The 22,535-nt window shown below is 42.7% G+C and overlaps 1 protein-coding gene across 1 annotated transcript in view; it reads left to right on the top strand.

The window, feature by feature from the left end:
* The window catches only part of LOC123733133 (protein disulfide-isomerase), a 57,791-nt gene that overhangs the window by 25,768 nt on the left and 9,488 nt on the right, over positions 1 to 22,535 (top strand). Inside the window, exons 6-8 of the mRNA XM_045712508.2 lie at positions 11,860 to 11,985; positions 12,652 to 12,849; positions 13,873 to 13,993. Coding sequence (XP_045568464.1) covers positions 11,860 to 11,985; positions 12,652 to 12,849; positions 13,873 to 13,993 — 445 coding nt within the window. The remainder of the gene's footprint in view (positions 1 to 11,859; positions 11,986 to 12,651; positions 12,850 to 13,872; positions 13,994 to 22,535) is intronic.

The following is a 22,535-nucleotide window of genomic DNA, read 5'->3' on the forward strand; positions in this document are numbered from 1 at the left end:
GTTCTGTCTCTAACATAATCAGGATGGGCCTGAGTTCTGTCACTAAGATAATCAGGATGGGCCTGAGTTCTGTCACTAAGATAATCAGGATGGGCCTGAGTTCTGTCACTAAGATAATCAGGATGGGCCTGAGTTCTGTCACTAAGATAATCAGGATGGGCCTGAGTTCTGTCACTAAGATAATCAGGATGGGCCTGAGTTCTGTCACTAAGATAATCAGGATGGGCCTGAGTTCTTTCACTAAGATAATCTGGATGGGCCTGAGTTCTGTCACTAAGATAATCAGGATGGGCCTGAGTTCTGTCACTAAGATAATCAGGATGGGCCTGAGTTCTGTCTCTAACATAATCAGGATGGGCCTGAGTTCTGTCACTAAGATAATCAGGATGGGCCTGAGTTCTGTCACTAAGATAATCAGGATGGGCCTGAGTTCTGTCACTAAGATAATCAGGATGGGCCTGAGTTCTGTCACTAAGATAATCAGGATGGGCCTGAGTTCTGTCACTAAGATAATCAGGATGGGCCTGAGTTCTGTCACTAAGATAATCAGGATGGGCTTGAGTTCTGTCACTAAGATAATAACGACGGCCTGAGTTCTGTCACTAAGGTAATAACGATGGGCCTGAGTTCTGTCACTAACATAATAACGACGGCCTGAGTTCTGTCACTAAGATAATCACGATGGCCTGAGTTCTATCACTAAGATAATCAGGATGGGCCTGAGTTCTGTCACTAAGATAATAACGATGGCCTGAGTTCTGTCACTAAGATAATCAGGATGGCCAGAGTTCTGTCACTAAGATAATCAAGGATGGGCCTGAGTTCTGTCACTAAGATAATAACGATGGCCTGAGTTCTGTCACTAAGATAATCAGGATGGCCTGAGTTCTGTCACTAAGATAATCAGGATGGGCCTGAGTTCTGTCACTAAGATAATCAGGATGGTCTGAGTTCTGTCACTAAGATAATCAGGATGGGCCTGAGTTCTGTCACTAAGATGATAACGATGGCCTGAGATCTGTCACTAAGTTAATCAGGATGGGCCTGAGTTCTGTCACTAAGATAATCAGGATGGTCTGAGTTCTGTCACTAAGATAATAACGATGGCCTGAGTTCTCTCACTAAGATAATCAGGATGGGCCTGAGTTCTGTCACTAAGATAATCAGGATGGGCCTGAGTTCTGTCACTAAGATGATAACGATGGCCTGAGATCTGTCACTAAGTTAATCAGGATAGGCCTGAGTTCTGTCACTAAGATAATCAGGATGGGCCTGAGTTCTGTCACTAAGATAATCAGGATGGGCCTGAGTTCTGTCACTAAGATAATCAGGATGGGCCTGAGTTCTGTCACTAAGATAATCAGGATGGGCCTGAGTTCTGTCACTAAGATAATCAGGATGGGCCTGAGTTCTGTCACTAAGATAATCAGGATGGGCCTGAGTTCTGTCTCTAACATAATCAGGATGTGCCTGAGTTCTGTCACTAAGATAATCAGGATGGGCCTGAGTTCTGTCACTAAGATAATCAGGATGGGCCTGAGTTCTGTCACTAAGATAATCAGGATGGTCTGAGTTCTGTCACAAAGATAATAACGATGGCCTGAGTTCTGTCACTAAGATAATCAGGATGGGCCTGAGTTCTGTCACTAAGATAATCAGGATGGGCCTGAGTTATGTCACTAAGATGATAACGATGGCCTGAGATCTGTCACTAAGTTAATCCGGATGGGCCTGAGTTCTGTCACTAAGATAATCAGGATGGGCCTGAGTTCTGTCACTAAGATAATCAGGATGGGCCTGAGTTCTATCACTAAGATAATCAGGATGGGCCTGAGTTCTGTCACTAAGATAATCAGGATGGGCCTGAGTTCTTTCACTAAGATAATCAGGATGGTCCTTGGTTCTGTCACTAAGATAATCAGGATGGGCCTGAGTTCTGTCACTAAGATAATCAGGATGGGCCTGAGTTCTGTCACTAAGATAATCAGGATGGGCCTGAGTTCTGTCACTAAGATAATCAGGATGGGCCTGAGTTCTGTCACTAAGATAATCAGGATGGGCCTGAGTTCTTTCACTAAGATAATCAGGATGGGCCTGAGTTCTGTCACTAAGATAATCAGGATGGGCCTGAGTTCTGTCACTAAGATAATCAGGATGGGCCTGAGTTCTGTCTCTAACATAATCAGGATGGGCCTGCGTTCTGTCACTAAGATAATCAGGATGGGCCTGAGTTCTGTCACTAAGATAATCAGGATGGGCCTGAGTTCTGTCACTAAGATAATCAGGATGGGCCTGAGTTCTGTCAACTAAGATGATAACGATGGCCTGAGATCTGTCACTAAGTTAATCAGGATGGGCCTGAGTTCTGTCACTAAGATAATCAGGATGCGCCTGAGTTCTGTCACTAAGATAATCAGGATGGGCCTGAGTTCTGTCAATAAGATAATCAGGATGGGCCTGAGTTCTTTCACTAAGATAATCTGGATGGTCCTTGGTTCTGTCACTAAGATAATCAGGATGGGCCTGAGTTCTGTCACTAAGATAATCAGGATGGTCTGAGTTCTGTCACTAAGATAATAACGATGGCCTGAGTTCTGTCACTAAGATAATCAGGATGGCCAGAGTTCTGTCACTAAGATAATCAGGATGGGCCTGAGTTCTGTCACTAAGATAATAACGATGGCCTGAGTTCTGTCACTAAGATAATCAGGATGGCCAGAGTTCTGTCACTAAGATAATCAGGATGGTCCTGAGCTGAGTTCTGTCACTAAGATAATCAGGATGGGCCTGAGTTCTGTCACTAAGATGATAACGATGGCCTGAGATCTGTCACTAAGTTAATCAGGATAGGCCTGAGTTCTGTCACTAAGATAATCAGGATGGGCCTGAGTTCTGTCACTAAGATAATCAGGATGGGCCTGAGTTCTGTCACTAAGATAATCAGGATGGGCCTGAGTTCTGTCACTAAGATAATCAGGATGGGCCTGAGTTCTTTCACTAAGATAATCAGGATGGGCCTGAGATCTGTCACTAAGATAATCAGGATGGGCCTGAGTTCTGTCACTAAGATAATCAGGATGGCCCTGAGTTCTGTCTCTAACATAATCAGGATGGGCCTGAGTTCTGTCACTAAGATAATCAGGATGGGCCTGAGTTCTGTCACTAAGATAATCAGGATGGGCCTGAGTTCTGTCACTAAGATAATCAGGATGGGCCTGAGTTCTGTCACTAAGATAATCAGGATGGGCTTGAGTTCTGTCACTAAGATAATAACGACGGCCTGAGTTCTGTCACTAAGATAATATCGACGGCCTGAGTTCTGTCACTAAGATAATCAGGATGGCCTGAGTTCTGTCACTAAGATAATCAGGATGGGCCTGAGTTCTGTCACTAAGATGATAACGATGGCCTGAAATCTGTCACTAAGTTAATCAGGATGGGCCTGAGTTCTGTCACTAAGATAATCAGGATGGTCTGAGTTCTGTCACTAAGATAATAACGATGGCCTGAGTTCTGTCACTAAGATAATCAGGATGGGCCTGAGTTCTGTCACTAAGATAATCAGGATGGGCCTGAGTTCTGTCACTAAGATGATAACGATGGCCTGAGATCTGTCACTAAGTTAATCAGGATGGGCCTGAGTTCTGTCACTAAGATAATCAGGATGGGCCTGAGTTCTGTCACTAAGATAATCAGGATGGGCCTGAGTTCTATCACCAAGATAATCAGGATGGGCCTGAGTTCTGTCACTAAGATAATCAGGATGGGCCTGAGTTCTTTCACTAAGATAATCAGGATGGTCCTTGGTTCTGTCACTAAGATAATCAGGATGGGCCTGAGTTCTGTCACTAAGATAATCAGGATGGGCCTGAGTTCTGTCACTAAGATAATCAGGATGGGCCTGAGTTCTGTCACTAAGATAATCAGGATGGGCCTGAGTTCTGTCACTAAGATAATCAGGATGGGCCTGAGTTCTTTCACTAAGATAATCAGGATGGGCCTGAGTTCTGTCACTAAGATAATCAGGATGGGCCTGAGTTCTGTCACTAAGATAATCAGGATGGGCCTGAGTTCTGTCTCTAACATAATCAGGATGGGCCTGAGTTCTGTCACTAAGATAATCAGGATGGGCCTGAGTTCTGTCACTAAGATAATCAGGATGGGCCTGAGTTCTGTCACTAAGATAATCAGGATGGGCCTGAGTTCTGTCACTAAGATAATCAGGATGGGCCTGAGTTCTGTCACTAAGATAATCAGGATGGGCTTGAGTTCTGTCACTAAGATAATAACGACGGCCTGAGTTCTGTCACTAAGGTAATAACGATGGGCCTGAGTTCTGTCACTAACATAATAACGACGGCCTGAGTTCTGTCACTAAGATAATCACGATGGCCTGAGTTCTATCACTAAGATAATCAGGATGGGCCTGAGTTCTGTCACTAAGATAATAACGATGGCCTGAGTTCTGTCACTAAGATAATCAGGATGGCCAGAGTTCTGTCACTAAGATAATCAAGGATGGGCCTGAGTTCTGTCACTAAGATAATAACGATGGCCTGAGTTCTGTCACTAAGATAATCAGGATGGCCTGAGTTCTGTCACTAAGTTAATCAGGATGGGCCTGAGTTCTGTCACTAAGATAATCAGGATGGTCTGAGTTCTGTCACTAAGATAATAACGATGGCCTGAGGTCTCTCACTAAGATAATCAGGATGGGCCTGAGTTCTGTCACTAAGATAATCAGGATGGGCCTGAGTTCTGTCACTAAGATGATAACGATGGCCTGAGATCTGTCACTAAGTTAATCAGGATAGGCCTGAGTTCTGTCACTAAGATAATCAGGATGGGCCTGAGTTCTGTCACTAAGATAATCAGGATGGGCCTGAGTTCTGTCACTAAGATAATCAGGATGGGCCTGAGTTCTGTCACTAAGATAATCAGGATGGGCCTGAGTTCTTTCACTAAGATAATCAGGATGGGCCTGAGTTCTGTCACTAAGATAATCAGGATGGGCCTGAGTTCTGTCACTAAGATAATCAGGATGGGCCTGAGTTCTGTCTCTAACATAATCAGGATGTGCCTGAGTTCTGTCACTAAGATAATCAGGATGGGCCTGAGTTCTGTCACTAAGATAATCAGGATGGGCCTGAGTTCTGTCACTAAGATAATCAGGATGGGCCTGAGTTCTGTCACTAAGATAATCAGGATGGCCTGAGTTCTGTCACTAAGATAATCAGGATGGGCCTGAGTTCTGTCACTAAGATGATAACGATGGCCTGAGATCTGTCACTAAGTTAATCAGGATGGGCCTGAGTTCTGTCACTAAGATAATCAGGATGGTCTGAGTTCTGTCACTAAGATAATAACGATGGCCTGAGTTCTGTCACTAAGATAATCAGGATGGGCCTGAGTTCTGTCACTAAGATAATCAGGATGGGCCTGAGTTATGTCACTAAGATGATAACGATGGCCTGAGATCTGTCACTAAGTTAATCAGGATGGGCCTGAGTTCTGTCACTAAGATAATCAGGATGGGCCTGAGTTCTGTCACTAAGATAATCAGGATGGGCCTGAGTTCTATCACTAAGATAATCAGGATGGGCCTGAGTTCTGTCATTAAGATAATCAGGATGGGCCTGAGTTCTTTCACTAAGATAATCAGGATGGTCCTTGGTTCTGTCACTAAGATAATCAGGATGGGCCTGAGTTCTGTCACTAAGATAATCAGGATGGGCCTGAGTTCTGTCACTAAGATAATCAGGATGGGCCTGAGTTCTGTCACTAAGATAATCAGGATGGGCCTGAGTTCTGTCACTAAGATAATCAGGATGGGCCTGAGTTCTTTCACTAAGATAATCAGGATGGGCCTGAGTTATGTCACTAAGATAATCAGGATGGGCCTGAGTTCTGTCACTAAGATAATCAGGATGTGCCTGAGTTCTGTCTCTAACATAATCAGGATGGGCCTGCGTTCTGTCACTAAGATAATCAGGATGGGCCTGAGTTCTGTCACTAAGATAATCAGGATGGGCCTGAGTTCTGTCACTAAGATAATCAGGATGGGCCTGAGTTCTGTCAACTAAGATGATAACGATGGCCTGAGATCTGTCACTAAGTTAATCAGGATGGGCCTGAGTTCTGTCACTAAGATAATCAGGATGGGCCTGAGTTCTGTCACTAAGATAATCAGGATGGGCCTGAGTTCTGTCACTAAGATAATCAGGATGGCCAGAGTTCTGTCACTAAGATAATCAGGATGGGCCTGAGTTCTGTCACTAAGATAATCAGGATGGCCTGAGTTCTGTCACTAAGATAATCAGGATGGGCCTGAGTTCTGTCACTAAGATGGTAACGATGGCCTGAAATCTGTCACTAAGTTAATCAGGATGGGCCTGAGTTCTGTCACTAAGATAATCAGGATGGTCTGAGTTCTGTCACTAAGATAATAACGATGGCCTGAGTTCTGTCACTAAGATAATCAAGATGGGCCTGAGTTCTGTCACTAAGATAATCAGGATGGGCCTGAGTTCTGTCACTAAGATAATCAGGATGGGCCTGAGTTCTATCACTAAGATAATCAGGATGGGCCTGAGTTCTGTCACTAAGATAATCAGGATGGGCCTGAGTTCTTTCACTAAGATAATCAGGATGGTCCTTGGTTCTTTCACTAAGATAATCAGGATGGGCCTGAGTTCTGTCACTAAGATAATCTTGATGGGCCTGAGTTCTGTCACTAAGATAATCAGGATGGGCCTGAGTTCTGTCACTAAGATAATCAGGATGGGCCTGAGTTCTGTCACTAAGATAATCAGGATGGGCCTGAGTTCTTTCACTAAGATAATCAGGATGGGCCTGAGTTCTGTCACTAAGATAATCAGGATGGGCCTGAGTTCTGTCACTAAGATAATCAGGATGGGCCTGAGTTCTGTCTCTAACATAATCAGGATGGGCCTGAGTTCTGTCACTAAGATAATCAGGATGGGCCTGAGTTCTGTCACTAAGATAATCAGGATGGGCCTGAGTTCTGTCACTAAGATAATCAGGATGGGCCTGAGTTCTGTCACTAAGATAATCAGGATGGGCCTGAGTTCTGTCACTAAGATAATCAGGATGGGCCTGAGTTCTGTCACTAAGATAATCAGGATGGGCATGAGTTCTGTCACTAAGATAATCAGGATGGTCTGAGTTCTGTCACTAAGATAATAACGATGGCCTGAGTTCTGTCACTAAGATAATCAGGATGGCCAGAGTACTGTCACTAAGATAATCAAGGATGGGCCTGAGTTCTGTCACTAAGATAATAACGATGGCCTGAGTTCTGTCACTAAGATAATCAGGATGGCCTGAGTTCTGTCACTAAGATAATCAGGATGGGCCTGAGTTCTGTCACTAAGATAATCAGGATGGTCTGAGTTCTGTCACTAAGATAATCAGGATGGGCCTGAGTTCTGTCACTAAGATGATAACGATGGCCTGAGATCTGTCACTAAGTTAATCAGGATGGGCCTGAGTTCTGTCACTAAGATAATAACGATGGCCTGAGATCTGTCACTAAGTTAATCAGGATAGGCCTGAGTTCTGTCACTAAGATAATCAGGATGGGCCTGAGTTCTGTCACTAAGATAATCAGGATGGGCCTGAGTTCTGTCACTAAGATAATCAGGATGGGCCTGAGTTCTGTCACTAAGATAATCAGGATGGGCCTGAGTTCTTTCACTAAGATAATCAGGATGGGCCTGAGTTCTGTCACTAAGATAATCAGGATGGGCCTGAGTTCTGTCACTAAGATAATCAGGATGGGCCTGAGTTCTGTCTCTAACATAAACAGGATGGGCCTGAGTTCTGTCACTAAGATAATCAGGATGGGCCTGAGTTCTGTCACTAAGATAATCAGGATGGGCCTGAGTTCTGTCACTAAGATAATCAGGATGGGCCTGAGTTCTGTCACTAAGATAATCAGGATGGGCCTGAGTTCTGTCACTAAGATAATCAGGATGGGCCTGAGTTCTTTCACTAAGATAATCAGGATGGGCCTGAGTTCTGTCACTAAGATAATCAGGATGGGCCTGAGTTCTGTCACTAAGATAATCAGGATGGGCCTGAGTTCTGTCTCTAACATAATCAGGATGGGCCTGAGTTCTGTCACTAAGATAATCAGGATGGGCCTGAGTTCTGTCACTAAGATAATCAGGATGGGCCTGAGTTCTGTCACTAAGATAATCAGGATGGGCCTGAGTTCTGTCACTAAGATAATCAGGATGGGCCTGAGTTCTGTCACTAAGATAATCAGGATGGGCCTGAGTTTTGTCACTAAGATAATAAGGATGGGCTTGAGTTCTGTCACTAAGATAATAACGACGGCCTGAGTTCTGTCACTAAGGTAATAACGATGGGCCTGAGTTCTGTCACTAACATAATAACGACGGCCTGAGTTCTGTCACTAAGATAATCACGATGGCCTGAGTTCTATCACTAAGATAATCAGGATGGGCCTGAGTTCTGTCTCTAAGATAATCAGGATGGGCCTGAGTTCTGTCACTAAGATAATCAGGATGGGCCTGACTTCTGTCACTAAGATGATAACGATGGCCTGAGATCTGTCACTAAGTTAATCAGGATGGGCCTGAGTTCTGTCACTAAGATAATCAGGATGGGCCTGAGTTCTGTCACTAAGATAATCAGGATGGGCCTGAGTTCTGTCAATAAGATAATCAGGATGGGCCTGAGTTCTGTCACTAAGATAATCAGGATGGGCCTGAGTTCTTTCACTAAGATAATCAGGATGGTCCTTGGTTCTGTCACTAAGATAATCAGGATGCGCCTGAGTTCTGTCACTAAGATAATCAGGATGGTCTGAGTTCTGTCACTAAGATAATAACGATGGCCTGAGTTCTGTCACTAAGATAATCAGGATGGCCAGAGTTCTGTCACTAAGATAATCAAGGATGGGCCTGAGTTCTGTCACTAAGATAATAACGATGGCCTGAGTTCTGTCACTAAGATAATCAGGATGGCCTGAGTTCTGTCACTAAGATAATCAGGATGGTCTGAATTCTGTCAATAAGATAATCAGGATGGGCCTGAGTTCTGTCACTAAGATGATAACGATGGCCTGAGATCTGTCACTAAGTTAATCAGGATGGGCCTGAGTTCTGTCACTAAGATAATCAGGATGGTCTGAGTTCTGTCACTAAGATAATAACGATGGCCTGAGTTCTGTCACTAAGATAATCAGGATGGGCCTGAGTTCTGTCACTAAGATAATCAGGATGGGCCTGAGTTCTGTCACTAAGATGATAACGATGGCCTGAGATCTGTCACTAAGTTAATCAGGATAGGCCTGAGTTCTGTCACTAAGATAATCAGGATGGGCCTGAGTTCTGTCACTAAGATAATCAGGATGGGCCTGAGTTCTGTCACTAAGATAATCAGTATGGGCCTGAGTTCTGTCACTAAGATAATCAGGATGGGCCTGAGTTCTTTCACTAAGATAATCAGGATGGGCCTGAGTTCTGTCACTAAGATAATCAGGATGGGCCTGAGTTCTGTCACTAAGATAATCAGGATGGGCCTGAGTACTGTCTCTAACATAATCAGGATGTGCCTGAGTTCTGTCACTAAGATAATCAGGATGGGCCTGAGTTCTGTCACTAAGATAATCAGGATGGGCCTGAGTTCTGTCACTAAGATAATCAGGATGGGCCTGAGTTCTGTCACTAAGATAATCAGGATGGGCCTGAGTTCTGTCACTAAGATAATCAGGATGGGCCTGAGTTCTGTCACTAAGATAATCAGGATGGGCCTGAGTTCCGTCACTAAGATAATCAGGATGGGCCTGAGTTCTGTCACTAAGATAATCAGGATGGGCCTGAGTTCTGTCACTAAGATAATCAGGATGGGCCTGAGTTCTGTCACTAAGATAATCAGGATGGGCCTGAGTTCTGTCACTAAGATAATCAGGATGGGCCTGAGTTCTGTCACTAAGATAACCTCTCTGGGAAATGTGGGACGCTAGCGTGACACACTATTCAACAGCCAGTGAAATAGCAGGGCGGCAAATTCAAAACAACAAAAATCTCATAATTCAAATTTCTCAAACATACAACTATTATATCCCATTTTAAAGATAAGATTCTTGTTAATACAACCACATTGTCCGATTTCAAAAAGGCTTCATGGCGAAAGCATAGCATTAGATTATGTTAGGACAGCGCCCGAGACAAGAAAAACCACACAGCCTTTTTCCTAGCAGGGAGAGGCGTTACAAAAACCAGAAATACAGCTAAAATTAAGCACTAACCTTTGATGATCTTCATCAGATGGCACTCATAGGACTTCATGTTACACAATACATGTATGTTTTGCTCGATAAAGTTCATATTTATATCCAAAAACCCAATTTATACATTGGCGTGTAATGTTCAGAAATGTTTTGCCTCCCAAAACTTCCGGTGAATGAGCACATCAATTGACAAAAATACTCATCATAAACGTTGATAAAATATTAAACTGTTATTGAAAGAATTATAGATACACTTCTCCTTAATGCAACCACTGTGTCAGATTTAAAAACAATTTTTTACAGCAAAAGCACACTTTGCAATAATCTGAGTACAGCGTTCAGACAACAACAACAAACAATACAGATACCCGCCATTTTGGAGTCAACAATAGTCAGAAATAGCATTATAAATATTCACTTACCTTTGATGATCTTCATCAGAATTTTCTCCCAGGAATCCCAGGTCCACAATAAATGTTTGTTTTGTTCGATAAAGTCCATCACTTACGTCCAAATACCTCCTTTTTGTTCGCGCGTTTAGTCCACTACTCTAAATGCAGGAAGCGGGCGCAAAATGTCACGACAATTTTTATTTTTTTTTTAAGTTCTATTTACGTTCGTGGAAACATTTCAAACGATGTATTGCATCAATCTTTAGGATGTTTTTATCATAAATATTCAGTAATATTCCAACCGGACAATCCAATGTCTTCAGAAAAGAAAAGGAACACAGCTAACTCTCATGAGAACGCGCACCACTGAAAGATCTTTGGGTTTGTGGGTCAAACCTGATCAGGACTAATTTATTAAAATGGCAGCATTTTCACACTGAAAGATCTTGGTTTTGTGGGTAAAACCTGATCAGGACTAATTCAAAATGAAAGATCTTGGGGTTTGTGGGTCAAACCTGAGCAGGACTAATTCAAAATGAAAGATCTTGGGGTTTGTGGGTCAAACCTGAGCAGGACTAATTCAAAATGGCAGCATTTTTCACACTGAAAGATCTTGGGGTTTGTGGGTAAAACCTGAGCGGGACAAATTCAAAATGAAAGATCTTGGGGTTTGTGGGTCAAACCTGAGCAGGACTAATTTATTAAAATGGCAGCATTTTCACACTGAAAGATCTTGGTTTTGTGGGTAAAACCTGAGTGGGACTTGATGGCATGGCAAGCACAGTGCCATCCGTTTCATGTACATGGCCACTCACACTAGTTTTTCAGGCCCAAACCGTTGATAATCCTCAGTGTTCCAGTGCCAGTTTTTTCCTCTCCCTTGCAGTGTTGAATCACGCCATCCTCTCTCTCTCCCTCTCTCTCTCTCTCTCTCTCTCTCTCTCTCTGTGTGTCTCTCCCTTCCTCCCTCCCTCTCTCTCTCGCTCTCTCCCTCTCCCTCTCTCTCTCCCCCCTCTCTCTCTCCCCCTCTCTCTCTCCCCCCCCTCTCTCTCTCTCTCTCTCTCTCTCTCTCTGTCTCTCTCTCTCTTTCTCTCTGTGTCTGTCCCTCCCTCCCTCCCTCCCTCCCTCCCTCCCTCCCTCCCTCCCTCCCTCCCTCCCTCCCTCCCTCCCTCCCTCCCTCTACAGACAGCCAGCCGTATCCTCTCCTCTCCAGTGTTAAATCACGCCATTCTGTTTGTCAATAAGACTGATGAAGGGTTTCAGACCGTCTACTCTGCCTTCCAGGCTGCTGCTGCCCCCTACAGGGGAAAGGTAGGTACTACAACACTACTACTATAATACACACTGCTGCTGCTGCCCCCTACAGGGGAAAGGTAGGTACTACAACACTACTACTATAATACACACTGCTGCTGCTGCCCCCTACAGGGGAAAGGTAGGTACTACAACACTACTACTATAATACACACTGCTGCTGCTGCCCCCTACAGGGGAAAGGTAGGTACTACAACACCACTACTATAATACACACTGCTGCTGCTGCCCCCTACAGGGGAAAGGTAGGTACTACAACACTACTACTATAATACACACTGCTGCTGCTGCCCCCTACAGGGGAAAGGTAGGTACTACAACACCACTACTATAATACACACTGCTGCTGCCCCCTACAGGGGAAAGGTAGGTACTACAACACAACTACTATAATAGTTCCTCCACCTCCTCCCTCCCTCTCCCTCCCTCCTCCCTCCCATCTCCATCCCTCCACCTCCTCCCTCCCTCCCCTCTCTGTCCCTCCACCTCCTCCCTCCCCTCCCCTCTCCCTCCCTCCTCCCTCTCCTCTCCATCCCTCCACCTCCTCCCTCCCTCCCTCCCCTGTCCCTCCACCTCCTCCCTCCCCTCTCCCTCCCTCCTCCCTCCCCTCTCTGTCCCTCCACCCCCTCCCTCCCTCCCCTCTCCGTCCCTCCACCCCTCCAGGTAGTATTTGTGATGGTAGACGTGGACGAGCCGAGGAACGGTAGAATGTTGGAGTATTTCCGTGTCCGGGAGAGTGAGGCTCCGATGGTGCGATTGGTTAATCTGACGAGTCACGTGACCTATCACCTGCCGTCCGACACACTGGACACGCCCACCGTTATAGCGTTCTGTCAGAGCTACCTGGACGGCACCGCTCAGGTACACACCATCACACACACACACACACACACACACACACACACACACACACACACACACACACACACACACACACACACACACACACACACCATCACACACACACCATCACACACCATCACACACACACCATCACACACACACACACCATCACACACACACACACCATCACACACCATCACACACCATCACACCATCACACACCATCACACACACCATCACACACACCATCACACACCATCACACACCATCACACACAAACACACACAAACACACCATCACACACACACACACACCATCACACATACACACACACCATCACACACCATCACACACACCATCACACACCATCACACACACACACACACCATCACACACACACACACACACACACACACACACACACACACTCACACACACACACACACACACACACACACACACACACCATCACACACAGCCACACACACACACACACACACACACACACACACACCATCACACACACACACACACACACACACACACACACACACACACACACACACACACACACACACACACACACACACACACCATCACACACACCATCACACACACACACACACACACACACACACACACACACACACACACACACACACACACACACACACACACACACACACCATCACACACAAACACTCACCTTTAAACACACACACCATCCCTTAAAAAAAATAAAAATAATTTTACCTTTATTTAACCAGGTAGGCTAGTTGAGAACAAGTTCTCATTTACAACTGCGACCTGGCCAAGATAAAGCAAAGCAGTTCGACACAAACAACAAACACAGAGTTACACATGGAATAAACAAACATGGAGTAAACAAACATGGAGTAAACAAACATACAGTCCAATAATCCCCCCTGTGTGTGTGTGTGTGTGTGTGTGTGTGTGTGTGTGTGTGTGTGTGTGTGTGTGTGTGTGTGTGTGTGTGTGTGTGTGTGTGTGTGTGTGTGTGTGTGTGTGTGTGTGTAACAGCCTAAGATGCAGAGCGAAGTTCTTCCTGCTGACTGGGATCAGAAGCCAGTTATACAGCTGGTAGGAGACAACCTGGAGAGACTGGCCTTCAACCCTGACAAGACTGCCTTCATACTGTTCTGTAGGTACACACACACACACACACTACACACTACACACACACACACACACACACACACACACACACACACACACACACACACACACGACGTGGCCCTTTCTGGGTATAGATCGTGGCTTCCCCCCCCTCTCTCTATCTCTCTCCTACACCCAGGTTCTGTTATCTCAGGTCATAAATTCCCCGGCGGAGACTCTCTCTCCCTGGTCATACAGAGAGATACAGACCACAGAGTGAACAAAGGATTTCACATGGTTTGAGTTTACACACAGGTTTGAGTTTAGACTAAGCAAACCCACAGCGTGAGCTGTGATTGCGAATAGTTATTGAATTCCTAACCATTTTATTTTTTATTTTATTTCACCTTTCTTTAACCAGGAAGGCTAGTTGAGAACAAGTTCTCATTTACAACTGAGACCTGGCCAATATAAAGCAAAGCAGTTTGACACAAACAACAAACACAGAGTTACACATGGAGTTAAACAAACATACAGTCAATAATACAGTAGAAAAATAAGTCTGTATACAATGTGAGCAAATGAGGTGAGATAAGGGAGGTAAAGGCAAAAAAAGGCCATGGTGGCAAAGTAAATACAATATAGCAAGTAAAACACTGGAATGGTAGATATGCTGTGGATGAAAGTGCAAAGTAGAAATAATGGGGTGCAAAGGAGCTAAAGAAATAAATACAGTAGGGGAAGTAGTAGTTGGGCTAAATTATAGATGGGCTATGTACAGGTGCAGTAATCTGTGAGCTGCTCTGACAGCTGGTGCTTAAAGCTAGTGAGGGAGATAAGTGTTTCCAGTTTCAGAGATTTTTGTACATACCACGTGGAGCATTGGCTACACGGCTGGAAATTTGTTAAACTCTGAGACTATCGATCCCTCTACAGAATAAGAGCAAATCTTAGACGTATAATTACTAGTCTGCAGCTAGAAATTATGTCGACCTGGGACGAGAATACAGACAACCGCCGAAACATCTATTCTATGAGAACATGTCTGAATGGTACTCGGAAGTATCCATTCTAACCGCGAAAGACTTTGATCTTCAGGGAAACAGAAAGAGAGAGAGAGAGAGAGAGAGAGAGAGAGAGAGAGAGAGAGAGAGAGACAGAGAGAGAGACAGAGAGAGAGACAGAGACAGAGAGAGAGAGAGAGAGAGAGAGAGAGAGAGAGAGAGAGAGAGAGAGAGAGAGAGAGAGAGAGAGAGAGAGAGAGAGAGAGAGAGAGAGAGAGAGAGAGAGAGAGAGAGAGAGAGACTCGGATGAACTCTCCAGCAGACAGACTGACGATTCCAACAGAAAAGATCACAGCGAAACACATGGGCGTAAATAAATATATATTGATCGTAATTATTCCCGATTGAGTGAACGTTCATGTGCAAAGGATTAGCATTTCCATTAATATAAATTATTAGCTGTGTTTAATTATCCCTTCTGTCTTTTCCCGTTACTTTCTCAGTCCACAACCCCAACTTCCCTTTGTCCACCGAGCCGTCATATCGGCTTAGTCCACTAGGGAACCTCCCCTATCATTTGTTAGTACACAATATCTACTGTTTGTTTGTTTGTTTATGTCACGGTTGTCGTACGATGAAGGAGCGGATCAAAGCGCAGCGTGTGAATCGTTACACATTTTCTTTATTAAACTGTGAAACTATGCAATACATACAAAAATAAACTGAAAGAAAAAAAAAAAAAAAAAAACGTGATGAAGAGTTACAAATATGCACTTCACTCAAAATCAATCTCTCACAAGCCCAGGTGGGGAAAAACACCTACTTAAGTATGATCTCCAATTAGAGACAACGAGGACCAGCTGCCTCTAATTGGAGATCATCCCAAACAAAACCCAACATAGAAATACAAAAACTAGAACATAACAACATAGAAAATCTAAACTAGAAAACCCCCCTGTCACGCCCCGACCTACTCTACAATAGAAAATAACAGCTTTCTGTGGTCAGGACGTGACAATGCATTTCTGTGATTATTTAGTTAGTTAGTAAATAAATGATTAAGCCAATTAGTGTATGGATGACTCATAGTGAAGACTGGGTTTGTGCAGATAACCAACAATTTACGACGTTTGGAATGAGACTGACGTGAGGTAAAGAATAGTTAATGAATAAAAAGACTAATTGATGAGATATTAAAACATTTTACGAGTTAAATTCGGAGAATTATAAATGTGTGTCACCCCAGCTTAAATTTCTAAAATTATACATTTTAACTGTATTAAAATATCTGAAAATGTTCTGTGGTGCCCCGACTTCCTAGTTAATTACATTTACATGATTAGAATAATCACGTACAAAATCATTTGTTAAAATAACAGTCTTCACTTCTAATGATGCCAAAGACACAACAAAACACACCTTATATACAAACACACACACACACACACACACCATCATGCACACAAAAACATCATGACACACGCACACGCGTATGAATGTGGTGTTCCTGAGGGTTCTATTCTAGGAATAGATAGATAGAATGTGGTGTTCCTCTGGGTTCTACTCTAGGAATAGATAGAATGTGGTGTTCCTCAGGGTTCTATTCTGGGAATAGATAGAATGTGGTGTTCCTCAGGGTTCTATTCTAGGAATATATAGAATGTGGTGTTCCTCAGGGTTCTATTCTAGGAATAGATAGATAGAATGTGGTGTTCCTCTGGGTTCTATTCTAGGAATAGATAGATAGAATGTGGTGTTCCTCAGGGTTCTATTCTAGGAATAGATAGTTGGAATGTGGTGTTCCTCAGGGTTCTATTCTAGGAAGAGATAGATAGAATGTGGTGTTCCTCTGGGTTCTATTCTAGGAATAGATAGAATGTGGTGTTCCTCAGGGTTCTATTCTAGGAATAGATAGATAGAATGTGGTGTTCCTCTGGGTTCTATTCTAGGAATAGATAGATAGAATGTGGTGTTCCTCAGGGTTCTATTCTAGGAATAGATAGAATGTGGTGTTCCTCAGGGTTCTATTCTAGGAATAGATAGATAGAATGTGGTGTTCCTCTGGGTTCTATTCTAGGAATAGATAGATAGAATGTGGTGTTCCTCGGGGTTCTATTCTAGGAATAGATAGATAGAATGTGGTGTTCCTCAGGGTTCTATTCTAGGAATAGATAGATAGAATGTGGTGTTCCTCTGGGTTCTATTCTAGGAATAGATAGATAGAATGTGGTGTTCCTCAGGGTTCTATTCTAGGAATAGATAGAATTTGGTGTTCCATTCTAGGAATAGATAGAATGTGGTGTTCCTCAGGGTTCAATTCTAGGAATAGATAGAATGTGGTGTTCCTAAGGGTTCTATTCTAGGAATAGATAGATAGAATGTGGTGTTCCTCAGGGTTCTATTCTAGGAATAGATAGATATAATTTGGTGTTCCTCAGGGTTATATTCTAGGAATAGATAGATAGAATGTGGTGTTCCTCAGGGTTCTATTCTAGGAATAGATAGAATGTGGTGTTCCTCAGGGTTATATTCTAGGAATAGATAGATAGAATGTGGTGTTCCTCAGGGTTCTATTCTAGGAATAGATAGATAGAATGTGGTGTTCCTCAGGGTTCTATTCTAGGAATAGATAGATAGAATGTGGTGTTCCTCTGGGTTCTACTCTAGGAATAGATAGAATGTTGTGTTCCTCAGGGTTCTATTCTGGGAATAGATAGAATGTGGTGTTCCTCAGGGTTCTATTCTAGGAATATATAGAATGTGGTGTTCCTCAGGGTTCTATTCTAGGAATAGATAGATAGAATGTGGTGTTCCTCTGGGTTCTATTCTAGGAATAGATAGATAGAATGTGGTGTTCCTCAGGGTTCTATTCTAGGAATAGATAGTTGGAATGTGGTGTTCCTCAGGGTTCTATTCTAGGAAGAGATAGATAGAACCTGGTGTTCCTCTGGGTTCTATTCTAGGAATAGATAGAATGTGGTGTTCCTCAGGGTTCTATTCTAGGAATAGATAGATAGAATGTGGTGTTCCTCTGGGTTCTATTCTAGGAATAGATAGATAGAATGTGGTGTTCCTCAGGGTTCTATTCTAGGAATAGATAGAATGTGGTGTTCCTCAGGGTTCTATTCTAGGAATAGATAGATAGAATGTGGTGTTCCTCTGGGTTCTATTCTAGGAATAGATAGATAGAATGTGGTGTTCCTCGGGGTTCTATTCTAGGAATAGATAGATAGAATGTGGTGTTCCTCAGGGTTCTATTCTAGGAATAGATAGATAGAATGTGGTGTTCCTCTGGGTTCTATTCTAGGAATAGATAGATAGAATGTGGTGTTCCTCAGGGTTCTATTCTAGGAATAGATAGATAGAATGCGGTGTTCCTCTGGGTTCTATTCTAGGAATAGATAGAATTTGGTGTTCCATTCTAGGAATAGATAGAATGTGGTGTTCCTCAGGGTTCAATTCTAGGAATAGATAGAATGTGGGTGTTCCTAAGGGTTCTATTCTAGGAATAGATAGATAGAATGTGGTGTTCCTCAGGGTTCTATTCTAGGAATAGATAGATATAATTTGGTGTTCCTCTGGGTTCTATTCTAGGAATAGATAGAATGTGGTGTTCCTCAGGGTTCTATTCTAGGAATAGATAGAATGTGGTGTTCCTCTGGGTTCTATTCTAGGAATAGATAGATAGAATGTGGTGTTCCTCAGGGTTCTATTCTAGGAATAGATAGAATGTGGTGTTCCTCAGGGTTCTATTCTAGGAATAGATAGATAGAATGTGGTGTTCCTCAGGGTTATATTCTAGGAATAGATAGTTGGAATGTGGTGTTCCTCAGGGTTCTATTCTAGGAAGAGATAGATAGAATGTGGTGTTCCTCTGGGTTCTATTCTAGGAATAGATAGAATGTGGTGTTCCTCAGGGTTCTATTCTAGGAATAGATAGATAGAATGTGGTGTTCCTCTGGGTTCTATTCTAGGAATAGATAGATAGAATGTGGTGTTCCTCAGGGTTCTATTCTAGGAATAGATAGAATGTGGTGTTCCTCAGGGTTCTATTCTAGGAATGGATAGATAGAATGTGGTGTTCCTCTGGGTTCTATTCTAGGAATAGATAGATAGAATGTGGTGTTCCTCGGGGTTCTATTCTAGGAATAGATAGATAGAATGTGGTGTTCCTCAGGGTTCTATTCTAGGAATAGATAGATAGAATGTGGTGTTCCTCTGGGTTCTATTCTAGGAATAGATAGATAGAACGTGGTGTTCCTCAGGGTTCTATTCTAGGAATAGATAGAATTTGGTGTTCCATTCTAGGAATAGATAGAATGTGGTGTTCCTCAGGGTTCAATTCTAGGAATAGATAGAATGTGGGTGTTCCTAAGGGTTCTATTCTAGGAATAGATAGATAGAATGTGGTGTTCCTCAGGGTTCTATTCTAGGAATAGATAGATATAATTTGGTGTTCCTCTGGGTTCTATTCTAGGAATAGATAGAATGTGGTGTTCCTCAGGGTTCTATTCTAGGAATAGATAGAATGTGGTGTTCCTCTGGGTTCTATTCTAGGAATAGATAGATAGAATGTGGTGTTCCTCAGGGTTCTATTCTAGGAATAGATAGAATGTGGTGTTCCTCAGGGTTCTATTCTAGGAATAGATAGATAGAATGTGGTGTTCCTCAGGGTTATATTCTAGGAATAGATAGATAGAATGTGGTGTTCCTCAGGGTTCTATTCTAGGAATAGATAGAATGTGGTGTTCCTCAGGGTTCTATTCTAGGAATGGATAGATAGAATGTGGTGTTCCTCTGGGTTCTATTCTAGGAATAGATAGATAGAATGTGGTGTTCCTCGGGGTTCTATTCTAGGAATAGATAGATAGAATGTGGTGTTCCTCAGGGTTCTATTCTAGGAATAGATAGATAGAATGTGGTGTTCCTCTGGGTTCTATTCTAGGAATAGATAGATAGAACGTGGTGTTCCTCAGGGTTCTATTCTAGGAATAGATAGAATTTGGTGTTCCATTCTAGGAATAGATAGAATGTGGTGTTCCTCAGGGTTCAATTCTAGGAATAGATAGAATGTGGGTGTTCCTAAGGGTTCTATTCTAGGAATAGATAGATAGAATGTGGTGTTCCTCAGGGTTCTATTCTAGGAATAGATAGATATAATTTGGTGTTCCTCTGGGTTCTATTCTAGGAATAGATAGAATGTGGTGTTCCTCAGGGTTCTATTCTAGGAATAGATAGAATGTGGTGTTCCTCTGGGTTCTATTCTAGGAATAGATAGATAGAATGTGGTGTTCCTCAGGGTTCTATTCTAGGAATAGATAGAATGTGGTGTTCCTCAGGGTTCTATTCTAGGAATAGATAGATAGAATGTGGTGTTCCTCAGGGTTATATTCTAGGAATAGATAGATAGAATGTGGTGTTCCTCAGGGTTCTATTCTAGGAATAGATAGAATGTGGTGTTCCTCAGGGTTCTATTCTAGGAATAGATAGATAGAATGTGGTGTTCCTCAGGGTTCTATTCTAGGAATAGATAGAACGTGATCTTCCTCAGGGTTCTATTCTAGGAATAGATAGAATGTGGTGTTCCTCAGGGTTCTATTCTAGGAATAGATAGATAGAATGTGGTGTTCCTCAGGGTTCTATTCTAGGAATAGATAGATAGAATGTGGTGTTCCTCAGGGTTCTATTCTAGGAATAGATAGAATTTGGTGTTCCTCAGGGTTCTATTCTAGGAATAGATAGATAGAATGTGGTGTTCCTCAGGGTTTTATTCTAGGAATAGATAGAATGTGGTGTTCCTCTGGGTTCTATTCTAGGAATAGATAGATAGAATGTGGTGTTCCTTAGGGTTCAATTCTAGGAATAGATAGATAGAATGTGGTGTTCCTCAGGGTTCTATTCTAGGAATATATAGAATGTGGTGTTCCTCAGGGTTCTACTCTAGGAATAGATAGATAGAATGTGGTGTTCCTCAGGGTTCTATTCTAGGAATAGATAGAATGTGGTGTTCCTCAGGGTTCTACTCTAGGAATAGATAGATAGAATGTGGTGTTCCTCAGGGTTCTATTCTAGGAATATATAGAATGTGGTGTTCCTCAGGGTTCTATTCTAGGAATAGATAGATAGAATGTGGTGTTCCTCTGGGTTCTATTCTAGGAATAGATAGATAGAATGTGGTGTTCCTCAGGGTTCTATTCTAGGAATAGATAGAATGTGGTGTTCCTCAGGGTTCTATTCTAGGAATAGATAGATAGAATGTGGTGTTCCTCTGGGTTCTATTCTAGGAATAGATAGATAGAATGTGGTGTTCCTCAGGGTTCTATTCTAGGAATAGATAGAATGTTGTGTTCCTCAGGGTTCTATTCTAGGAATAGATAGAATGTGGTGTTCCTCAGGGTTATATTCTAGGAATAGATAGATAGAATGTGGTGTTCCTCAGGGTTCTATTCTAGGAATAGATAGATAGAATGTGGTGTTCCTCAGGGTTCTATTCTAGGAATAGATAGATAGAATGTGGTGTTCCTCTGGGTTCTACTCTAGGAATAGATAGAATGTTGTGTTCCTCAGGGTTCTATTCTGGGAATAGATAGAATGTGGTGTTCCTCAGGGTTCTATTCTAGGAATATATAGAATGTGGTGTTCCTCAGGGTTCTATTCTAGGAATAGATAGATAGAATGTGGTGTTCCTCTGGGTTCTATTCTAGGAATAGATAGATAGAATGTGGTGTTCCTCAGGGTTCTATTCTAGGAATAGATAGAATGTTGTGTTCCTCAGGGTTCTATTCTAGGAATAGATAGAATGTGGTGTTCCTCAGGGTTATATTCTAGGAATAGATAGATAGAATGTGGTGTTCCTCAGGGTTCTATTCTAGGAATAGATAGATAGAATGTGGTGTTCCTCAGGGTTCTATTCTAGGAATAGATAGATAGAATGTGGTGTTCCTCTGGGTTCTACTCTAGGAATAGATAGAATGTTGTGTTCCTCAGGGTTCTATTCTGGGAATAGATAGAATGTGGTGTTTCTCAGGGTTCTATTCTAGGAATATATAGAATGTGGTGTTCCTCAGGGTTCTATTCTAGGAATAGATAGATAGAATGTGGTGTTCCTCTGGGTTCTATTCTAGGAATAGATAGATAGAATGTGGTGTTCCTCAGGGTTCTATTCTAGGAATAGATAGTTGGAATGTGGTGTTCCTCAGGGTTCTATTCTAGGAAGAGATAGATAGAATGTGGTGTTCCTCTGGGTTCTATTCTAGGAATAGATAGAATGTGGTGTTCCTCAGGGTTCTATTCTAGGAATAGATAGATAGAATGTGGTGTTCCTCTGGGTTCTATTCTAGGAATAGATAGATAGAATGTGGTGTTCCTCAGGGTTCTATTATAGGAATAGATAGAATGTGGTGTTCCTCAGGGTTCTATTCTAGGAATAGATAGATAGAATGTGGTGTTCCTCTGGGTTCTATTCTAGGAATAGATAGATAGAATGTGGTGTTCCTCGGGGTTCTATTCTAGGAATAGATAGATAGAATGTGGTGTTCCTCAGGGTTCTATTCTAGGAATAGATAGATAGAATGTGGTGTTCCT

The sequence above is a fragment of the Salmo salar genome, chromosome 02, assembly GCF_965601325.2.
Source record: "Salmo salar chromosome 02, fSalSal1, whole genome shotgun sequence".
NCBI lineage: Eukaryota > Metazoa > Chordata > Actinopteri > Salmoniformes > Salmonidae > Salmo > Salmo salar.